The sequence below is a fragment of the Ranitomeya imitator genome, chromosome 3 (genome assembly GCF_032444005.1).
Source record: "Ranitomeya imitator isolate aRanImi1 chromosome 3, aRanImi1.pri, whole genome shotgun sequence".
In the NCBI taxonomy this organism is placed as follows: domain Eukaryota; kingdom Metazoa; phylum Chordata; class Amphibia; order Anura; family Dendrobatidae; genus Ranitomeya; species Ranitomeya imitator.
Window position 1 is genome coordinate 80,006,345 of NC_091284.1, and position 23,690 is coordinate 80,030,034.

The 23,690-nt window shown below is 44.6% G+C and overlaps 1 protein-coding gene across 2 annotated transcripts in view; it reads left to right on the forward strand.

Annotated features, from left to right (window-relative positions):
- The window catches only part of EPHA6 (EPH receptor A6), a 1,249,313-nt gene that overhangs the window by 1,212,774 nt on the left and 12,849 nt on the right, over window positions 1-23,690 (forward strand). For both annotated transcript variants that reach the window (XM_069760991.1, XM_069760992.1), the window contains one exon: window positions 11,688-11,837. In XM_069760991.1, coding sequence (XP_069617092.1) covers window positions 11,688-11,837 — 150 coding nt within the window. The remainder of the gene's footprint in view (window positions 1-11,687; window positions 11,838-23,690) is intronic.

The window sequence follows — 23,690 nt, forward strand, 5'->3', positions numbered from 1 at the left end:
GCAATCCACGGCTGCCTCTAGTGTGGTTGGATAGGATTAGGGATTGCGGTCAGCAGAGTTTCCACGTCTCAGAGCTCGTGCTATGTTTTTTGGTTATTGTCAGGTCACTTTGTGTGCTCTGAACTTCAAGGTCCATTGTGGTTCTGAATTACCTATTCATAACACCTACCTCCGCATAGGGATTGCGATTGTGCTATCGATTTGATTCCTGGTAGTAAGTTTCCTAAAGGTCGACTGTTTAATTTGTCTGTGCCTGAGCACGCCCCTATGCGGAGTTACGTTAAGGAATCCTTGGAGAAGGGTCATATTCGCCCATAGTCGTCGCCATTGGGAGCAGGGTTCTTTTTTGTGGCCAAGAAGGATGGTTCGCTGAGACCTTGTATTGATTACCACCTTCTAAATAAAATCACAGTCAAATTTCAGTACCCCTTGCCGCTGCTGTCTGATTTGTTTGCTCGGATTAAGGGGGCTAGTTGGTTCACCAAGATAGATCTTCGTGGTGCGTATAATCTTGTGCGTATTAAACAGGGCGATGAATGGAAAACAGCATTTAATACGCCCGAGGGCCATTTTGAGTACCTGGTTATGCCATTCGGGCTTTCTAATGCTCCATCAGTATTTCAGTCCTTTATGCATGACATCTTCCGAGAGTACCTGGATAAATTCCTGATTGTATACTTGGATGATATTTTGGTCTTCTCGGATGATTGGGAGTCTCACGTGCAGCAGGTTAGAATGGTGTTCCAGGTCCTACGTGCGAATTCTTTGTTTGTGAAGGGGTCAAAGTGTCTCTTTGGTGTTCAGAAGGTTTCATTTTTGGGTTTCATTTTTTCCCCTTCTACTATCGAGATGGACCCTGTTAAAGTTCAGGCCATTTATGATTGGACTCAGCCGACATCTCTGAAGAGTCTGCAAAAGTTCCTGGGCTTTGCTAATTTTTATCGTCGCTTCATCAATAATTTTTCTAGTATTGCTAAACCGTTGACTGATTTAACCAAGAAGGGTGCTGATGTGGTCAATTGGTCTTCTGCTGCTGTGGAAGCTTTTCAGGAGTTGAAGCGTCGTTTTTCTTCTGCCCCTGTGTTGTGCCAACCAGATGTTTCGCTCCCGTTCCAGGTCGAGGTTGATGCTTCTGAGATTGGAGCAGGGGCTGTTTTGTCGCAAAGAAGTTCTGATGGCTCGGTGATGAAACCATGCGCCTTCTTTTCCAGGAAGTTTTCGCCTGCTGAGCGTAATTATGATGTTGGCAATCGAGAGTTGCTGGCCATGAAGTGGGCATTCGAGGAGTAGCGTCATTGGCTTGAAGGAGCTAAGCATCGCGTGGTGGTCTTGACTGGTCACAAGAACTTGACTTATCTCGAGTCTGCCAAATGGTTGAATCCTAGACAGGCTCGTTGGTCGCTGTTTTTCTCCCGTTTCGACTTTGTGGTTTCGTACCTTCCGGGCTCTAAAAATGTGATGGCGGATGCCCTGTCTAGGAGTTTTGTGCCCGACTCTCCGGGTTTGCCTGAGCCAGTGGGTATTCTCAAAGAGGGGGTAATTTTGTCTGCCATCTCCCCTGATTTGCGGCGGGTGCTGCAAAAATTTCAGGCTAATAGACCTGACCGTTGCCCAGCGGAGAAACTGTTTGTCCCTGATAAATGGACGAGTAGCGTTATCTCTGAGGTTCATTGTTCGGTTTTGGCTGGTCATCCTAGAATCTTTGGACCAGAGATTTGGTGGCTAAATCCTTTTGGTGGCCGTCTCTGTCACGGGATGTGCGTTCGTTTGTGCAGTCCTGTGGGATTTGTACTCGGGCTAAGCCCTGCTGTTCTCGTGCCAGTGGGTTGCTTTTGCCCTTGCCGGTCCCGAAGAGGCCCTGGACACATATCTCTATGGATTTTATTTCGGATCTCCCCGTCTCTCAAAAAATGTCGGTCATTTGGGTGGTTTGTGATCGCTTCTCTAAGATGGTCCATTTGGTACCCTTGTCTAAATTGCCTTCCTCCTCTGATTTGGTGCCATTGTTCTTCCAGCATGTGGTTCGTTTACATGGCATTCCGGAGAACATCGTTTCTGACAGAGGTTCCCAGTTTGTTTCGAGGTTTTGGCGAGCCTTTTGTGCTAGGATGGGCATTGATTTGTCTTTTTCCTCGGCTTTCCATCCTCAGACAAATGGCCAGACTGAACGAACCAATCAGACCTTGGAAACATATCTGAGATGTTTTGTTTCTGCTGATCAGGATGATTGGGTGTCCTTTTTGCCTTTGGCTGAGTTCGCCCTTAATAATCGGGCCAGCTCGGCTACTTTGGTTTCGCCGTTTTTCTGCAATTCTGGTTTCCATCCTCGTTTCTCTTCAGGGCAGGTTGAGTCTTCGGACTGTCCTGGTGTAGATACTGTGGTGGATAGGTTGCAGCAGATTTGGACTCATGTAGTGGACAGTTTGACATTGTCCCAGGAGAAGGCTCAACGTTTCGCTAACCGCAGGCGCTGTGTGGGTCCCCGACTTCGTGTTGGGGATTTGGTTTGGTTGTCATCTCGCTATATTCCTATGAAAGTTTCCTCTCCTAAGTTTAAGCCTTGTTTCATTGGTCCGTATAGGATTTCTGAGGTTCTTAATCCTGTGTCTTTTCGTTTGACACTTCCAGCTTCTTTTTCCATCCATAATGTATTCCATAGGTCATTGTTGCGGAGATACGTGGCAACTGTGGTTCCATCCGTTGATCCTCCTGCCCCGGTTTTGGTTGAGGGTGAGTTGAAGTATATAGTGGAGAAGATTTTGGATTCTCGTATTTCGAGACGGAAACTCCAGTACCTGGTTAAGTGGAAAGGTTATGGTCAGGAAGATAATTCCTGGGTCTTTGCCTCTGATGTTCATGCTGCCGATCTGGTTCGTGCCTTTCATTTGGCTCATCCTGGTCGGCCTGGGGGCTCTGGTGAGGGGTCGGTGACCCCTCCCCAAAGGGGGGGTACTGTTCTGAATTCTGTGGTCAAGCTCCCTCCTGTGGTCATGAGTGGTACTTCGGCTGGTTCTGTCTATGAGCTTCCTCTGGTGGATGTGAGTGGGGCTGCGGCTTCTGAGTTTCCTTCCTCAGGTGACAAGGTTAAGTCATTAGGTGCTGCTCTATTTAACTCCACCTAGTTCTTTGTTCCTTGCCTCCAGTCAATGTTCCAGTATTGGTCTTGCTCTCTCCTGGATCGTTCTTGTGGCCTGTCTGCCCTGCATAAGCTAAGTTTTGCTGGTGTTACTTTTGTTTGCTATTTTTTCTGTCCAGCTTGCTATATTGGTTTTTCTTGCTTGCTGGAAGCTCTGAGACGCAGAGGGAGCACCTCCGTACCGTTAGTCGGTGCGGAGGGTCTTTTTGCGCCCTCTGCGTGATTGTTTGTAGGTTTTTGTGCTGACTGCAAAGCTATCTTTCCTATCCTCGGTCTATTCAGTAAGTCGGGCCTCACTTTGCTAAAATCTATTTCATCTCTGTGTTTGTATTTTCATCTTTACTCACAGTCATTATATGTGGGGGGCTGCCTTTTCCTTTGGGGAATTTCTCTGAGGCAAGGTAGACTTATTTTTCTATCTTCAGGGCTAGCTAGTTTCTCAGGCTGTGCCCGAGGCGCCTAGGTCTGGTCAGGAGCGCTCTATGGCTACCTCTAGTGTGGTATGATAGGATTAGGGATTGCGGTCAGCAGAGTTCCCACGTCTCAGAGCTCGTCCTATGTTATTAGTAACTATCAGGTCACTTTGTGTGCTCTTAACCACTAGGTCCATTGTGGTTCTGAATCACCAGTTCATAACACACCTCATATTCCTCCATACAGTATTATGGGCACCACATACTCCTCCATACAGTATTATGGACATCACATAGTCTGCCATTCAGTATTATGGGCAACCACATAGTACGCCATACAGTATTATGGGCACCACATAGTCTTTCATACAGTATTATGGGCCCTCTGCTCCTCCATATAGTATTATGAGCCATCTGCTCCTCGATATAGTATTATGCGCCCCATATAATGCTCATTCATACATTATGTCACGGGCCGATATAACCGGCTCCTCCAAACAGCACATCACTGGCCCCATGCAATGCTCCTCCACACAGTATTATTGGCCCCCTGCTCCTCCACACAGTATTATGGGCCCCCTGCTCCTCCATACGGTATTACGGGCCCCCTGCTTTCATACAGTATTAAGGGCCCCCTGCTTCTCCATACAGTATTATGGCCCCCCTGCTCCTCCATACAGTATTATGGGCCCCCTGCTCCTCCATACAGTATTATGCCCCCCCTGCTCCTCCATACAGTATTATGGACACCACATGGTCTGCCATACAGTGTTATGGGCAACCACATGGAGTACTGTGTCCAGTTTTGGGCACCGGTGCTCAGGAAGGATATAATGGAACTAGAGAGAGTACAAAGGAGGGCAACAAAATTAATAAAGGGGATGGGAGAACTACAATACCCAGATAGATTAGCGAAATTAGGATTATTTAGTCTAGAAAAAAGACGACTGAGGGGCGATCTAATAACCATGTATAAGTATATAAGGGGACAATACAAATATCTCGCTGAGGATCTGTTTATACCAAGGAAGGTGACGGGCACAAGGGGGCATTCTTTGCGTCTGGAGGAGAGAAGGTTTTTCCACCAACATAGAAGAGGATTCTTTACTGTTAGGGCAGTGAGAATCTGGAATTGCTTGCCTGAGGAGGTGGTGATGGCGAACTCAGTCGAGGGGTTCAAGAGAGGCCTGGATGTCTTCCTGGAGCAGAACAATATTGTATCATACAATTATTAGGTTCTGTAGAAGGACGTAGATCTGGGTATTTATTTATTATGATGGAATATAGGCTGAACTGGATGGACAAATGTCTTTTTTCGGCCTTACTAACTATGTTACTATGTTACTATGTTACATAGTCCGCCATACAGTATTATGGGCACCACATAGTCCTCCATATAGTATTATGGGCCCCCTGCTCCTCCATACAGTATTATGGGCCCCATGCTCCTCATACAGTATTATGGGCCCCATGCTCCTCTATACAGTTTTATGGGTCCCATGTTCATCCATATAGTATTATGGGCCCCCTGCTCCTCCACCCTGTATTATGGGCCCCCTGCTCCTCCATACGGTATTATAGGCACCCTGCTCCTCCACACAGTATTATGGGCCCCCTGCTCCTCCACACTATATTATGGGCCCCCTGCTCCTCCATAAGGTATTATGGGCCCCCTGCTCCCCCATACATATTATGGGCCCCCTGCTCCTCCATACAGTATTATGGGCCCCCTGCTCCTCCATACAGTATTATGGGTCCCATGCTCCTCCATAAAGTATTATGGGCTCCATGTTCCTCCATATAGTATTATGGGCCCCATATAATGCTCATTCATACAGTATATCAAGGGCCGCATATACTGCTCCTCCATAGAGAACATCACTGGCCCCATGCAATGCTCTTCCACACAGTATTATGGGTCCCTTGCTCCTCTATACATTATTATGGGCCCCCAGCTCCTCCATACAGCACATCATGGGGCCCATGTAATGCTCCTCCATGCAGTACGTTATAGGCCCCATGTAATGCTGCATACATAAAGAAAAAAAATAAAATCCTCACCTCTCCCGTTCCCACTGCAGGTCCCATATACACAGCTTCTCTCCCGGCTCTCTAAAATGCTCAGGACAGAGAGGGCGCACAGTGATGACGTCATTGCACCCTCTGCCCTGAGACATTGCAGAGTCAGAGGGCTCTGAAGACACTGCAGCTGTCGTAACAAGGAGAGGTGAGTATTAGAGGGGGTCCCGAAGCCAGCGCTGGCATCGGGATCCCCCAACTCAAAGACCCCATGCTGTGTCCCACACCCCCATTCACCCAGGACCCCCAGTGCTTACCTGGGTTTGCCAGGTGGTGTCGCCAATCCTGGTCATGGCGCGTGCTTGGGCCGCCTTCAGTTTTAAAGGGCCCAGGTCCCTACATTTTTTTTCTTCTTTCTCCTCCTCTCTGGGGCCCTCCGGCAATTCACCAGTGTCCCGATAGGCTAGTCCGACTCTGAACACAATCACATACAGATCTGGCAAAAATTACGAGACCACTGAAAAATTTTCAGTTCGTCTGATTTTTCTCTTTATATGTATATTTTTGAGTATAATGGAAATTGTTCTTTTATTCTATAAACTGACAACATGTCTCCGAAGTTTCAAGCAATAAATGTAGTATTTCTTTTCTGAAAATGAGAGATGGTAAAAATAACAAAAAATGCATTGCATGCAGACCTCAAATAATGCAAAAAAAACAAGTTCATAATCATTTAGAAACAACAATACTAATGCTTTAACTCAGGAAGAGTTCAGAAATCAATATTTTGTGGAATAAGTAAGATTTTTAATCACAGCTTTCACGTGTCTTAGCATGCTTTCCACCAGTCTTTCACACTGCTTTTGGGTGACCTGTGACCTTATGCCACTCCTGGTACAAAAATTTAAGTAGTTCTGCTTTGTTTGATGGCTTGTGACTATCCATCATCCTCTTGATTACATTCCAGAGGTTTTCAGTGGGGTTCGGGTCTGGAGATTGGGCTGCCCATGACAGGGATTTGATGTGGTGGTCCTTCATCCACACCTTGATTGACCTAGCTATGTGGCATGGCGCATTGTCCTGCTGGAAAAAACAGTCATCAGAGTTGGGGAACATTGCCTGAGCAGAAGGAATCAACTGTTTTTCCAGAATAACCTTCCTTGTATGCGGCTTGATTCATACATCATTTGCAAAGATTAACCTGCCCAATTCCAGCCTTGCTGAAGCATCCCCAGATCATCACCGATCCTCCGCCAAATTTCACAGTGGGTACAAGACACTGTGGCTTGTACGCCTCTCCAGGTCTCCGTCTAACCATTAGACGACCAGGTATTGGGCAAAGCTGAAAATTAGACTCATCAGAGACGATTACCTTACTCTGGTCCTTATGGTCTTTGGCAAAGTTCAGCCTGGCTCTCTTTTGCTTCTCATTGATGAAATACTTTTTTCTAGCTTTACATGACATGAGTCCTGCCTCTAGGAGCCTGTTATGAACTGTTCTTGCCGTGCACTTCACCCCAGCTGCCATTTGCCATTCCTTTTGTAGTTCACTTGAGGCCTTCCTGCGGTTGCTGAGTGACATTTGAATAAGACGACGGTCATCCCGGTCAGTGGAGAATCGTCATGGCCCTTTGCTGGTCTGTAGCTTTGTTGTCCCCAATGTCTGCTGCTTGACCTCGTTGTAATGGACTGCCGTCTTAGAAATTTTAAGGATAGAGGCAAGATGACGCTCACTGTGTCCCTCTGCTAATAAAGCCAGAATTGAGTCCTTCTTTTCCTCACTCAAGACTTTTCTTTTCAACTCCTTTGGCATAGTTAAAAGTTATTTTTTTTCATCCCTTATACTTTTGGGATATTACTAGCCCTTGTTTTGCCATCCAGCTTGTCCTATTGCAAGAGGATTATGAACACCACAGCAGGGTTTTTTATACTTTCTTCATTAAATAAGATTTGGTTCAGGTGATCACCTAATCAGAAGCACATTAAGCAGAATGAGGTGTCCTCTGGTTGGAATTCAACTGTCACTGGAATGGAATGGCTGTCAGACATGTAGAGAAGCTGATTTTTATAAAACTGTGCAGTGGTCTCTTAATTTTTGCCAGAGCTGTATGCATACACAGACACACAAGGGGTATTTTTACATTGGGAAGCAGGACATGTCACTCACCTTCCCCTGGCTTGTCTCCTGTCTTGTTTCCTGTCCTGTCTCTCTGCCTTGAAGGAGCAGTGTAGGATACACTGCATCACATCACTATAGCAGACACAGCCACACACAGGGCTGTGTCTGCTATCTATGACGTGGCCGGGCTGGCATACAAGCACATTTAAAGGTGCAGTGCTGGCCCGGCCGAAGAAGAAGCAGGCAGCCCTGCTCAGCAGCTGATGGAGTTTTTTCTCCAGAAACAGTGCCAAATCTGTCCACAGGTTGAGTGGGGTGGGGCAGAATAGCCCTACTCACTTCAATGAAGCTGAATGGCAATAGAAACAAACAATGGATAGGCGCCAGGCTGTTTCAGTAAGAAAGCAGGCATGTTTTTTTTAACACAATACAACCCTAAAAGTCTATATTAAGAACTTATTTGAATGGGTGTATATTAGTACCATTTACAGCAATGTGAAAAAGTTTTAAGAAGGTGTGAAAAAAATGCTGCAAACTAAAGTTGCGTTCAAGAGTACAATTGTAAGAAAAACATGCAAGGAAAAGATTCCCCGGTCAGCTCACCTCCTGGATATCCACTGCATGGAGACTGCGGTGCATCAGAGTTCAATAGAAAGGAAGGAAATTCCAGCAGCAGACGGATCCAATAAAAATTCTAAAGTTTATTTAAATAGGAAAGATATATATCTTGGTACCGTGCTAGCCAGTAGATAGAAAGATATTTAGAATTGAGGACTCTCAATTCTAAACTTTATTTAGTCATATAAAATTAATGGAAAAACCTAACTCACCACCTGAAAAATTAAATTGTCTGGCAGACGCGTTTCAAATACATGTCCTTAAGGTACCTTCACACATAACGATATCGTTAACGATATCGTTGCTTTTTGTGACGTAGCAACGATATCGTTAAGGAAATCGTTATGTGTGTCAGCGACCAACGATCAGGCCCCTGCTGGGAGATCGTTGGTCGCTGAACAAAGTCCAGAACTTTATTTCGTCGCTGGATCTCCCGTGGACATCGCTGCATCGGCGTGTGTGACACTGATCCAGCGATGTCTTCACTGGTAACCAGGGTAAACATCGGGTAACTAAGCGCAGGGCCGCGCTTAGTAACCCGATGTTTACCCTGGTTACCAGCATAAAAGTAAAAAAAAACAAACACTACATACTTACCTACAGCTGTCTGTCCCCGGCGCTGTGCTCTGCACTCCTCCTGTACTGGCTGTGAGCTTCGGTCAGCCGGAAAGCAGAGCGGTGACGTCACCGCTCTGCTTTCCGGCCGCTGTGCTCACAGCCAGTACAGGAGGAGTGCAGAGAAGCAGAGCGCCGGGGACAGACAGCGGTAGGTAAGTATGTAGTGTTTTTTTTTTTTTACTTTTACGCTGGTAACCAGGGTAAACATCGGGTTACTAAGCGCGGCCCTGCGCTTAGTTACCCGATGTTTACCCTGGTTACCCGGGGACTTCGGGATCGTTGGTCGCTGGAGAGCTGTCTGTGTGACAGCTCTCCAGCGACCAAACAGCGACGCTGCAGCGATCCGGATCGTTGTCGGTATCGCTGCAGCGTCGCTAAATGTGAAGGGGCCTTTAGTCATTGTCTCTTCGTGTAATCCCAGACAGACCCGATGATGTTGAGATCAGGGCTATGTGGTGGGCGTATCATCATAACCAGGTTAGGTTGAAGGTAGTACTTAATTACATCAGAAGCCTCTCTAACAGAATTGCACGATGGCTAAGAATCTGTCTGTAATTTTCAGTACCATGAACACTTCCACTTGTGATTTGCAGCAAAAAATATTCTGACTCAGTCCCAAACTCGATCCACTATTTTTCCTAATGTTTTATTCATAGTTGAGTCCCTTGGCCTTATTTCCATGTTGAAGGTCTGGTTTTATCCCCAATTCTTGCATGAAAACCAGATCTGGTCACATTTCTTCAAACAGTAGAATGGTATAACTGGGTCCACCTTAATACTGCCAGTTCTAAGCTGATGGCACTGCTGGCCATTTCCCAATTTCATCTGCTAACTTAGTTTCTTTGGCCGCCCACTGTGGTCCTCAATATTGCCCATTTTTTGGTGTCCTCAATGCTTAGAAATACAGGCAGATCATTATCCATCACGCAACACCATCAGGGAGGAGTCTGATTTTCTCCAAACTTATTCTGCAGTAGGAAAATGACACGAATCATACATCCAATGTCATAAAGCACTATATTCAGTGTAAAGAAGAGCATGATAATAACCCTAACAGAGCCCTGCTCTCAACATCACCAAGTCTTTACATGAAGAGATTGAAGGATTTGCACAAGCCTACCTCCACAACATATCTGGTTGTGTTGTGTGATTTATCTTTGACTTTATAGCCGTTGTTTTAAACATATGACATACACAATAAAATATATACGTTTTTTAGCTTCATAAACTAATTTTGTCTTTTTTATTCAATTTATATTTTGGACTTGCTAATGGTCACCACCATCAAAAAGAGAGAGGCTGTCTTAATGTATGTTAGATTCACCTAGCTTGTAATTTTATTATGCACCTAGTGGATTTGATTTAGTTAAATCAACAGGAGATTAGGGGTTAGTTCTCCAAGATGTTTGGAACAACATTGGTTCCAAGTCCTTTCAAAAATTATGTGAAAGTATGCCTAGAAGAATTGGTGCTTTGATGCTGTTTTCAAGGCAAAGAGCAGTCAGACCAAATAATGATTTGATTTAGATTTCTCGTCAGTCACTTTGCATTTTGCATTTTCTTGCATTTTCTAATTTTGAAAGCATTCTTCTTTTTCAAAATTTTTGCTTATAAACCTAAAACTACTTTGTAGTATGTGTCTATATTTCAAAAGTAGCGGACTCTATGGAAACAAGTCTTTAGCATAAACAGTGACTATCTGTATTCTAGGTGCAACATCCAGAGCCCCAAACGGATTTGAGAAACCAAACTTACAGCATTATAGAAATCTATCCTGATGTAAGTTTAGTTCAGTAAAGTAAGGTGAGGGATCGGGTCAGGTGCTACATCTAAATTATCTGACCAAAACCTGATATATAGTGAATTTGTACTTCTATTGCTAATATACCATTTTCTCATGAAACCATACCCCTTCCATATATCCTATTTGTACTTATGGACACCATGTGGAGGGGGATGAACACCATGAAAGTTGCTAACAAAGAGAATGCTTGTTTTTGTGAGGTGACGCCAACTATCTTTTACATGGTTGGTCATTCATTTGAATGGATGGCATGAAAAGTTTCACATATGAAGGCCGTCTTACACATTAAATTAAAGTTGACCCATTCTGCCAATTTTGGTAGATCTAATGTCTAATGTGTTTAGGGGGCTTCATGAATTTCCCATGCTTGATTACGTCAGGGGGCATGGGGATTGGGTGGTTGATACTCATAGCCGAATCCTTTTGTTTGGCAAGGAGATAAGCCATGGCTGGATGATTCTCCTAGTGGCTCTCTGTGTGTGACTACCCCAGCAAGGTATATGACATCAGCTAATTTTTCATTGTATGGTTGAAAAAAGACACATGACCATCGAGTTCAACTGAGGGATGGGAAAGAATAAAGGGAGTGGTGTAAATTTACATCCATACTGTATGATTCTGTCTGCCCTAAAAAAGCAATTTTTTTCCGTCAGATCCCAAGTATCAATTGACTAGTTCATCATTCAGAAAAAGAACCTTGCATTAAAATTTGTTATTTTCTTCTTTAAAAAAAAACACCTAAACCCATTTTGAACCAACTGATGGTTCCCGCTGTGACCAGCTTTTGAGATTGGATGGCTCCCACATTTTGTGAAAAGGCCATGGCATCTGTGGAGGTTTTATTTTGACACAGTTGCCATTTACTTTTATTAAATATTTTTTCTTTTGGCCAGGTAGTATGTTTCTTTACTATTCTTTAACTATGAAAATATTTATAATGAAGATATTTTCCATTTTTAGGGTGGAAAAATCCCCATCAGGTGGACAGCTCCAGAAGCTATAGCCTATCGAAAGTTTTCTTCTGCAAGTGATGCCTGGAGCTATGGGATTGTGATGTGGGAAGTGATGTCTTATGGAGAGAGGCCGTACTGGGAGATGTCTAATCAAGATGTAAGTCGCCTTCTTATTTCTGTTTTAGTTGACCCCTAATTTGTGACGTCCATAGAAGAAATAAACCTGCTCACCTGGACAGCTGATGGGATATGGAAGCACGGAAACATGTGGCCACACATAAAGATATCCAAAGAAAGGGTGAATCCAGCTTCTCAAATGCAAAAAACGTTATTCTTCAAAAATTAAAAACATGATAGCAAGGATTTCATGGTGATCTGCAAACTACACATTTCAAACACTGTTTCTATGTCCTTTTTCAAAGTAGCCTAGCTTGCAGATCACCATGAAACTTTTAACCCTTTTACATTTCTAGCAACAAAAAAGTATGTTTCATAAAGTATGCTGATGTATAGTAGACATAAGGCAAAGGATATTTATTAATTATTTTTATTGGCATGACTATCTGTTGTAAGGGCATAAAAATTCAAAGTACAAAAAAAGCACAATTTTCAACATTTGTCAAATTTTCTATATTTTAATAAATAAATACAAATCATATCGACCTAAATTTACCATTAAGATGAAAGAATCACCTGGTTATGTGTGTACATAAAGTGACATGTCAGATTAAAAAAAATTTGGCCTGTTCAGGAAGGTGAAAACAGGCTTTGGCGTGAAGGATTTAATGGTGGTCCAAAAATAACTTAGCATATATTGTGAATACCACGAGTTTTCAGATTTATAAAGGAATTCAGAAAGAAAACTCCACCAAATACTTAATAAACTTGAGATTGTCAATCTGAACAGAGAGTTATTCAATCATCTTAAGTTCCATGCTTAAGTAATAAGCAAAGGGGCTTTTATCTTGGGTATTTATGGCCTAACAAAAAACACATTAACTCTCAAAAACTGTTGTAGGGAGTAAAATGGAAAACCCAACTTACAGCTGCGACGTACAGCAACTTTCTTATGATTTTTCTGAGACAAAAACAAAAGTTCAGACAAAGTACACCTAACAATTCTAAGACTTCTCAATCTGTAAGTGAATGTATAAATTAATGCGCACTGTAGAACTCACCGATTTTCTGAGAGGCAAAAAAGTAAAAGAACAGCTAATGGATTTCAAACAATGCCGACATAATTGCTCGAGAAAATTGAACAAAGAGCATGGCAGGCTGTTCGTAAGTACGGTGTCTCCCAAGAGTAAGAACAGATCCAAAGGGAATGTCACTGCATTGTTCAATCCGATGGCGAAAAAGGAAAGTGTACAGATTTCTACTCAATTTATTCATCAAAAGCTTCATTTTTTTGCGGTTAAATCTACAATAAACGCCTCCTGAGATTGTGGCACAGTATGAGGAGTACTTATGAGGAGATAATGGAATTACTTGGTAAATGAACTTTAGGGCCATTGGGTTTCACTACTCAGTACCATTGTTATACGTAGATGTTGTGGCATTGTAGTTATTAGGCCGGAGAGAAAAATACCTTTCAGCTTTGTATAAATTGCTATTATTTCACTTCAAGCACCGGATGAATAATCATTTCACCCTTATCCACACACAAATATTAATGCATGGAACACAATTAACATACAGATCTTGATTTCGTTCTCGTTGGGATCTCCAAGAAGCACCGGATTTGGGCTTTAACCACAGTGTATTCAATATAAAAGTCAAGTTGCACAACATCCTTTTGTTCGACCAATGTAATAGTAATGGAAGTTCTGGAGACACTTCACAATATTGCGTATAGACAATTAAACCTGTTAACCGTTATGATTTATTGCCTCAATTTCTGGCCCTTAACTATACTGTTCAAAATAATTAAGAAAACACTTGCACATCACAGTACAACCTGAAGTCAGTTCGACTTTAAGCATAAAGTCTCTTCCGACAAGCCTACAACCTGCAGTAACCACCAATCGACCAAACCGCTGCATGACCAGCTCTACCCTCGCCTACTGTATTCTCACCCATCCCTCGTAGATTGTGAGCCTTCGCGGGCAGGGTCCTCTCTCCTCCTGTACCATGACTTGTATTGTTTAAGATTATTGTACTTGTTTTTATTATGTATACCCCTCCTCACATGTAAAGCGTCATGGAATAAATGGCGCTATAACAATAAATAATAATAATAATAATAATATTAGCCAGTCTGATTAGAAAGTATAAGTGATGGTGAACAAATGTTACCTGCTTTGGTGCAAATGAAAATGACAACAGAAGCACTGGAGAGACAACAGCAAGACAGTCCCTAAAAAGAGAATGGTTCTTCAGGTGGTAGCCATAGATAGTTCTATCCTTATCCTTCCTGACTGATTCTTCCCTAGTTTTGTTTTGCTTGTGTCCTTTTCTCTTCTGGTACCATGAGGAGCTACCTGCATCTTATCCAGGTTACACAGATCATCCATCTGCTGCAGGATGGCCCAACTATATACAGTGGGAGAAATAAGTATTTGATCCCTTGCTGATTTTGTAAGTTTGCCCACTGCCAAAGACATGAGCAGTCTATAATTTTAAGGGTAGGTTAAGTTTAACATTGAGAGATAGAATATCAAAAATAAAATCCAGAAAATCACATTGTATAAATTCTATAAATGTATTTGCATTTTGCAGTAAGAAATAAGTATTTGATCCTTCTGGAAAACAAGACTTAATTCTTGGTGGCTAAACCCTTGTTGGCAAGCAGAGCAGTCAGATATTTTTTGTAGCTGATGATGAGGTTTGCGCACATGTTAGGAGGAATTTTGGTCCACTCCTCTTTGCAGATCATCTCTAAATCATTATGATTTTGAGGCTGTCACTTGGCAACTCGGAGCTTCAACTCCCTCCATAAGTTTTCTATGGGATTAAGGTCTGGAGACTGGCTACGCCACTCCGTGAACTTAATGTGCTTCTTTTTTAGCGACCCCTTTGTTGCCTTGGCTGTATGTTTTGGGCCATTGTCTTGATGGAAGACCCAGCCACGACCCATTTTTAATGTTTTGGCTGAAGCAAGGAGGTTGTCACCCAGGATTTTATGGTACATGGCTCCATCCATTCTCCCATTGATGCAGTGAAGTAGTCCTGTGCCCAGGGCCGTATTTGCCACTAGGCACTGGAGGGCACGTGCCTAAAGGCGGCAGGCTGTAGGGGGCGGCACCAACCTCCCCTTCTCTCCCTCCGTTAGACAGCCCATGAAATGGGTTGGAATTTTTGTATTTCCAGGCCTCCGTACCTTGTGAGGTCACACTCCTTCCAGTAGCCGCCGTTCATCTTGGATTTCCCTGGTTTCCAGGGACGCTACCAGCCAGAGCGTCCCTGGCTCTGTACACGCTGTGTTTTCACCTTATCATCCTTTCTGGCTCCGTGCTGCTTCACACCCGCCCCCCCCCTTCTCAGATTACAGCTATCCACGGCATTGAAGCTTCTTAAAGGTATAGAAACCGAAGTTACCATGTTGTTTCTATTTATACGCTGCATCACCAATGGTAAATAAGGAAGGAGCACATTACTAAGACAGCCCAAAGTTGTTTTTTTAATTACAGTCTTCACTTCAAAAGTGCCAAACTGCAATGATAAACTACACTGCTCATAGAGCTGAAGATGGGGGGAGACAGGTGACAGGGGAGAGTCTGGAGCTATATACTGGTGACAGGGGAGAGTCTGGAGCTATATACTGGTGACAGGGGAGAGTCTGGAGCTATATACTGGTGACGGGAGAGTCTGGAGCTATATACTGGTGACAGGTGAGGGTCTGGAGCTATATAGTGGTGACAGGGGAGAGTCTGGAGCTATATTCTGGTGGCAGGGGAGAGTCTGGAGCTATATACTGGTGACAGGAGAGTCTGGCGCTATATACTGGTGACAGGGGAGAGTCTGGTGCTATATACTGGTGACAGGGGAGAGTCTGGTGCTATATACTGGTGACGGGAGAGTCTAGAGCTATATACTGGTGACAGGGGAGAGTCTGGAGCTATATACTGGTGACAGGGGAGAGACTGGAGCTATATACTGGTGAACAGGGGAGGCAGGAGCTGCTATATACTGGGGGAACAGGGGAGGCAGGAGCTGCTACATACTGGGGAACAGGGGAGGTGATGCTGCTATATACTGGGGAACAGGGGAGGCTGGTGCTGCTATATACTGGGGAACAGGGGAGGCAGGAACTGCTATATACTGGGGAACAGGGGAGGCAGGAGCTGCTATATACTGGGGAACGGGAGGCAGGAGCTGCTATATACTGGGGAACAGGGGACGCTGGTGCTGCTATATACTGGGGAGGCTGGAGCTGTTGTATACTGGCGAACAGGGGAGGCAGATTGGTGCTATGCACGCTGGCGATTTGGGGGTGGCTGACACTTTAGAATACAGATTAGGGGGCATATTCCTATGACTTTGAAAAGCTGAAGGTGTCAAAAAAAGCTCAAAAGACTTAACCTATGCACAGTAAGTGCAGGCGTTCATTCTTTAAGTGTTTAATTAGCGCTTTTTAAAGCGTTTTACACAGTGCATCTGCCTTAAATAGATGTCATGTGCACAGACTCAGTGTGTGACATCAGTAAGGGGCGCAACCACAAAAAGTGCCTAGGGCAGCATGAAGGCCAAATACGGCCCTGCCTGTGCCCTTAGCAGAGAAACACCCCCAAAACATAATGTTTCTACCTCCATGCTCGACAGTGGGGACAGTGTTCCTTGAGTGATAAGCTGCATTTCTCTTCCTCCAAACACAATTTTTGTCTCATCTGACCACAGTACCTTCTCACAATCACTCACAGAATCATCCAGGTCTTCATTGGAAAACTTCATATGGGCCTGCACATGTGCCTTCTTGAGCAAGGAGACCTTGTGGGCACTGAAGGATTTTAAACCTTTATGGCTTAAAGTGTTACCAATGGTTTTCTTGGTGACACCACCCAGCTGCCTTGAGATCATTAACAAGTTCCTCCTGTGTAGTTTTAGGTTGATCTCTCACCTTCCTCATGATCAAGGATACCCCATGAGGTGAGATTTTGCATGGTGCCTCAGATCGATGTCGATTGACAGTCATTTTGTATTTCTTCCATCTTCTTTCTATTGCATCCACAGTTGTCAACTTCTCATCCAGTGTCTTATGGTTTTTTAACCCATTCCAGCTTTGTGCAGGTCTATAATCTTGTCCCTGACATCCTTATAAAACTCTTTGGTGTTGCCCATGTTGTAGAGGTTAGGCTACTTTCACACATCAGTTTTTTGCCGACAGGCTCAATCCGGTGAATTTTGAAAAAACCGGATCCGGCTTTTTTCCCATAGACTTGTATTAGTGACGGATTGCTCTGGATGTCCTCACGTGTCATCCGTCGTTCACTTGAAATTGTTTATCCGGCAGTGGGAAAAAATGTACAAAGTTACAAAGTGCCGTCCAGCGTTTGATAGAATGGAAGCCTATGGGCGCCGGAAGGCACCAGATCTATCACTTGACGGAATCTGGTGCCGGATTCCGTTTTTTTAACTGGGCATGCTCAGATAGAATTGGCCAGCCCCAATTAAGAAAGGTGTATATAAAGCCTGCTAATAGAGCTTCTCTCATCCATTTACCAGCCAGCCAGCCAGCCAGCAGCCAGTCTGAGATGGAGCAGCCAGCCTGAGATGGAGCAGCCAGCCTGAAATAGAGCAGCCAGCCAGAGCAAAAACCTGCCAGCCAGACCCTACCAGGCCAGCCAGGTCAGCAGCCAGCCACAGCCTACAGGCCAGCAGCCAGCCACAGCCTACCAGGCCAGCAGCCAGCTACAGCCTACCAGGCCAGCAGCCAGCCACAGCCTACCTGGCCAACAGCCAGCCACAGCCTACCTGGCCAGCAGCCAGCCACAGCCTACCTGGCCAGTCGCAGCCAGCCACAGCCTACCAGGCCAGAAGCCAGCCGCAGCCAGCCACAGCCTACCAGGCCAGAAGCCAACCACAGCCTACCAGGCCAACAGCCAGCCACAGCCAACCAGGCCAGCAGCCAACCACAGCCTACCAGGCCAGCAGCCAGCCACAGCCTACCAGGCCAGCAGCCAGCCACAGCAAACCACAGCCTACCAGGCCAGCAGCCAGCCGCAGCCAGCAACAACCTACCAGGCCAGCAGAAGCCAGCCACAGCCCACTAGGCCAGCAGCCAACCACAGCCTACCAGGTCAGCAGCCAGCCACAGCCTACCAGGCTAGCAGCCAGCTGCAGCCAGCCACAGCCTACCAGGCCAGCAGCCAGCCACAGCCTACAGCCAGCAGCAGCATGTCTTCTTCTGGGAGCCCTCCCCCACGTCATCAGCGCTGTGAGGTACATAAATCTTTTTTTTTTATGGTGATGTTCACGTAATTATATATATATATATATATATATATATATATATATATTTTATTAATATAGAGTTTTTGTATAACAGGAAGCTGACGCATCAGAGGTGCTTTCAGAAGGAGACAGACAGGGTGGAGCAATACCCGGAGCGGGCTCGCAATTGATAAGTTTCTTACATGCATCACAGAATCACATCATCACAGACATCACAGTACACACAACACATAAGCCTACATCCAAGCACATAATGTTTTTTTGTTTTAGTCTTCTGATTCTGGGGCTCAATCTAGAGGTCCTCAAAGCGCCTCCCAGGGTCGTCGGTATGAGTGTCAGGGCGGTCGCCATCAAGTAAGTACCTTTTTTATTTTTTTTTTCCACTTCATGTTGAGGATTTCAGTGTAATGTGTTTGTTTTTTTCTTTTTTAACAGGCTTCACAGTGTGCTCCTGACTCGGACGGTGAGGAGGCCGGTCTAGACATCGACCTCCTCATCGATCTAATCTGAGAGTGGGAGCCACTGTGGAATATGGGGGACCACCGCCACGCAGATCTTGGTGTGACCCATCGGCTCTGGGAGCAAGTATGCAACGAGGTTGTGGACCACTGGGAGGACCTTGATGTTCGGGCCCAGAATCAAGCGAGTAAGTATTCGCAGTTCAGTTATGTGGCTGGATGTAATGTGTTGTATACTAACCAATTTGGACTTTCACTTTACAGGCGTAAGAGTTATCAAGGGGTGGCGGTCACTCAAGGGATCGCTTCAAGAAGCAGTTCAACAGGGAGATGCAGGCCCCAAGTGGATCGGGAGGACGCAGGAGCAAATACAAGTATGCTCGAGCCCTGTCGTTCCTCCAGTCAACTATGGTGAGCAGAAGGTAAATATTCTTCACCCCATTGAATAAGTAAAAATGTTTACATATGTAACCTTTTTTGGGGGTTTCTGCCAGGGCCAAGCAATAACAATATATTCATTATATTTTTGGTTTCTTTGTTCCACAGCGCCGTCTGCAGCACTTGGGAGCCTACAGCGTTGAACCCTTCTGAAGATATCCCACAGGAGTCCGCCACCGGGGGCCACTAAAACAGTCCCGACCCATCTACACCTTCCCAGTCTTCCCTCACATCTGGTCCCTTGGTCCCATCCACCAGCGCTGGAGCATCATGGTGAGGATATAGCTTTTCCTTTACCTCACCCCCCCTGACACTGCTGCCACCTTTAGAACACCTGTGGGTTCTGGGTGGCAGCGCCAGAGGGGTCAGGAAAAGAGCTAGGTGCCCGAGTTCTTGCATCTGAATGCAGCTTTCCAGAACTGTCTCAAACTGTTGTCTGAGTAAATCACTGCAGGTTTTAATTTGCTCAACAACAGTATTCTTGAGTTGCATACACGTCTGGATAGGATGCATTCAGATGCAAGTAAATCGCCAAATCACTCCTTTTTCCAGGCAGTACTCGAACGCATAGACAAGCTATCTCCTGACCAGCAGATGCATGTAATGCAAGCCTGCCAGTTTGCCCTAACGCATGTTACCTCCCAAGCCCCTCCACCTGCCATGATAGTTCCTTCCGCATCTGCCCCCCCTCCAGCCACTGTCTCTCCTCTCTCTCCTATACAATACCAGCTTCATGCCCTGTGCCAGCTTCAAGCCCCGTACCACCATCCTGCAACATACCAGTTCCCAACCACATCATCTGTGCCTCCACTCCCTGCCCAACCTCTACTACCTGCCCACTACCACCAGTCTCCTTCCACACCCATCATGCCCCAAACACAACCCTATTCTACACCCACCACCTCTTCTGCCTCCCAATCCCTCCACCCCTCAAAACTTCCAAATTCCCATCTCTACTCCCGGTTTTATGTCCACCCATTCTATTTCTTCTCCACCCCTTCACCTTCTGTTTTACCTACTGATCCGTCACCACCACCACATTCCTCTCTCCACACTCCCACTGTCGAAGTGGTCCAATCTGACAGCCCCTCCAGTATTCGCTCCATCCCACACTACCAAAATTTATAAGTATATGTTATAAATAAAAATACTTTTTTGTTTAAAAATTTGTCTTTCATTTATTTAATTATAAGGTTTAATAAGGTATAATTATAAGGTTTAATACTTTGGGTAAAACAAGGTACAATACTTTGGTTAAACCCAACTAGGTAAAATACTTTGGGTAAAAATGGTACAATACTTTGGGTAAAACCCAACCAGCTCCAATAGTTTGGGTAAAAATGCAATACTTTGGGAAAAACCCAACCAGGTACAATACTTTGGGTAAAACAAGGTAACAGACTTTGGGTAACAAGGTCCAAGACAAATTTTTCAAACTATCTTCCTGCCAGTCTACTCTTCCTTGAGGTGAAATGAAGTACTCAGCAAATTTGTCCCTCATTCTGGAAACTAACACAGAACTTCTAAAAGTAATGTTCTGATAATCATGCAAGATGGTTTCTTCAAAGTTGTCATCAATGGAAATCTGTTCCTAGCATATAACAAAATTGTGTGGGACCACACAAGCTTTCACCACCTCGTCAACAGTGTCAGTCTTCAGGTTTATAGAAGTCAATAGAACTCGCCATTTGGCTGTTAGAATCCCAAAAGCGCACTCCACCATTCTTCGTGCTTGTGTTAGGCGGTAATTAAAAATTCTTTTAGTTGGTGTCAATCCACTACTTGAGTATGGTTTCAGCAGGAGTTCCGAGAGTTGGAAGGCTTCATCTCCAACACATACAAATGGCATTGGTAGCCCAGAGGTTTCAGGCAGTGGTCTTGGGGGGTGGAAACTGGAAGGTGTTTCCATAGAGATGAAGCCCCATTGCAGACACTTTAAAACTTGCGAATCATTGGAGCAGCCATAGGCCCCAATATCAACCGCTATAAACTTGTATTCAGCATCTGCGATGGCCATGAGCACAATGGAGAAATATTTCTTGTAGTTGAAATATTCAGAGCCAGATCCAGCAGGTTTAACGATGCGGATATGTTTCCCGTCCGCTGCACCCAAGCAATTGGGAAACTGACAAATTTGTTGGAATTTTTCGGCAATCTCCAGCCAACTCTCCATTGTGGAATGAGGGATATATTCGTCATGCAAACAGTCTCACAATGCACGGCAGGTGTGCTTAACAATCCCCAATATGGTTGAAATCCCAAGTCAAAACTGAAAATGAAGTGATGAAAGGGATTCGCCAGTTGCAAGGAATCTGTGAAAAAAGGAAACGCAATAATTAGTACAAAATACCAGCAACAACATTACAGTAACAAGTGTGCTTTTACAGTAGGAGATACAATATGTGTCACTTCTGATGAGGTGTCCAATCCATTCCACCAATAAAGCAAAGTTCTCCATTTGCACCCAAAAATATATGAGAAAAACTTTTCGGGGTTTCCTCTTAACTCCATGTATACTGTAGTGTAGAATACACCCCACGAGTCATTCTCTGCGCTGTTATTGGGTGGATCCAAAAACGTCGGCACAGACGCATGATGCGCTGTCTTTCTCGCTCCATCTCCATAACAATCGCTTTCAAACAATTAGCCTCAAAAATGAAATCCACATTAATCTTGAGAATGTTTGCCATCACGCCTTCCATCTTCGCCACTTGCTCTACAACCTGTCAAAGATGGGCTGTACAAATATAGGTTTTCAGTAGCCAATAAGGTTTGGGAGCCTCCCATGGGCAGTTTTAAAAAACGGATCCATCATAATCTGTCGTAAAATGGATAAAAAAAAGGACGAAACGGATGAAAAACTGATGCAATGGATCAGTTTTTTGCCGGATCCGCTAGTCAGATCCAGCAGATAAAAACGGATCGGTCGCATCAGTTTTTCACAATTTATGCCAGATCCGTCGCTCTATGAGCCGCCAAATTGAGCCTGGCGGCAAAAAACTGGTGTGTGAAAGTAGCCTTAGAGTCTGACTGATTAATTGAGTCTGTGGACAGGAATCTTTTATAAAGGTGAATATGTAATAGAGCAGTCTTTAATGCAGGTAACAAGTTGGTTAGGAGCGTCTAACTGGTCTGTAGGAGCCAGAACTCTTAATGGTTGTTAGGAGATCAAATACTTATTTCTCACTGCAAATTGCAAATACATTAATATAATTTATATAAAGTGATTTTCTGGATTTTATTTTTGATATTCTATCTCTCAATGTTTTAAATTAACCAACTCTTAAAATTATAGACTACATAGTTACATGTTACATAGTTATTAAGGTTGAAGGAAGACTTTAAGTCCATCTAGTTCAACCCATAGCCTAACCTAACTTGCCCTAACATGTTGATCCAGAGGAAGGCAAAAAAAAACCATGTGGCAAAGAGTAAGCTCCACCTTGGGGAAAAAAATTCCTTCCCGACTCCACATACGGCAATCAGACTAGTTCCCTGGACTGTTCATGTCTTTGTCAGTGGGCAAACTTACAAAATCAGCAAGGGATCAAATACTTATTTCCTCCCACTGTATACTATTGTAAGAAGATTTGCTTTCTGGAACAGTCCCAAAGCTATACAGTTTTTTACATTTTTCTATTGTTCTTGTCACTACTATTAACATGAGGTGGGGCCTGCTGACCACTCAGGATGCACATGTAGTCCAACTCCACCAAGGATGGCACATTTATACATGCAATCACAAGAAGGCTGGCTGTGTGTCCCAGCACAGTCTCACATCTAAAGAACAAATACCAAGACACAGGTTGTTACATGAGGAAAGCTGGACAAGGCCAAAGAAGGGCATTTTAACCACCAGACTGGTATCTGCGCCTTTGTGCAAGGAGGAACGAGGACCACTGCCAAAATACAAAAAAGCCTCCCTCTGTCTACTGGTGCACATGTCAGAAACAGACTTTATGTGGGTGACATGGAGGCCTGATGTCCTGTGCATGACATCACCAGTAAGATCAATTGCTCCTTTCTGCAAGTCCAATCATATGTTTTTAAAAGTTTCCCTGTAAACCAGGGATTCAAGCTTGAGGAGGCTAATTTGCATATTCCAGGTGCCTTCTGGGAAAAGCGAAGAGTCTCCCTAAGCTAGAAGATCGTTGGGTACAGCCGGGACCAGCTGCTTGGAAAGCATCACCAAACCAGGGATTCAAGCTTGAGGAGGCTAATTTGCATATTCCAGGTGCCTTCTGGGAAAAGCGAAGAGTCTCCCTAAGCTAGAAGATCGTTGGGTACAGCCCGGACCAGCTGCTTGGAAAGCATCACCAAACCAGGGATTCAAGCTTGAGGAGGCTAATTTGCATATTCCAGGTGCCTTCTGGGAAAAGCGAAGAGTCTCCCTAAGCTAGAAGATCGTTGGGTACAGCCGGGACCAGCTGCTTGGAAAGCATCACCAAACCAGGGATTCAAGCTTGAGGAGGCTAATTTGCATATTCCAGGTGCCTTCTGGGAAAGGCGAAGAGTCTCCCTAAGCTAGAAGATCGTTGGGTACAGCCGGGACCAGCTGCTTGGAAAGCATTACCAAAAATTTTTGCCTGTAGGACATTATTGCAAGAGAGCTTGGCTGAGTAGATTACACAAGAAGGAAAACACACAGCAAGTCAGCAGGATCTAGGAGCAACATGGCAGATGTGACAACCTACATGGTGAGCTGCAGCATGTGCTACATGTTC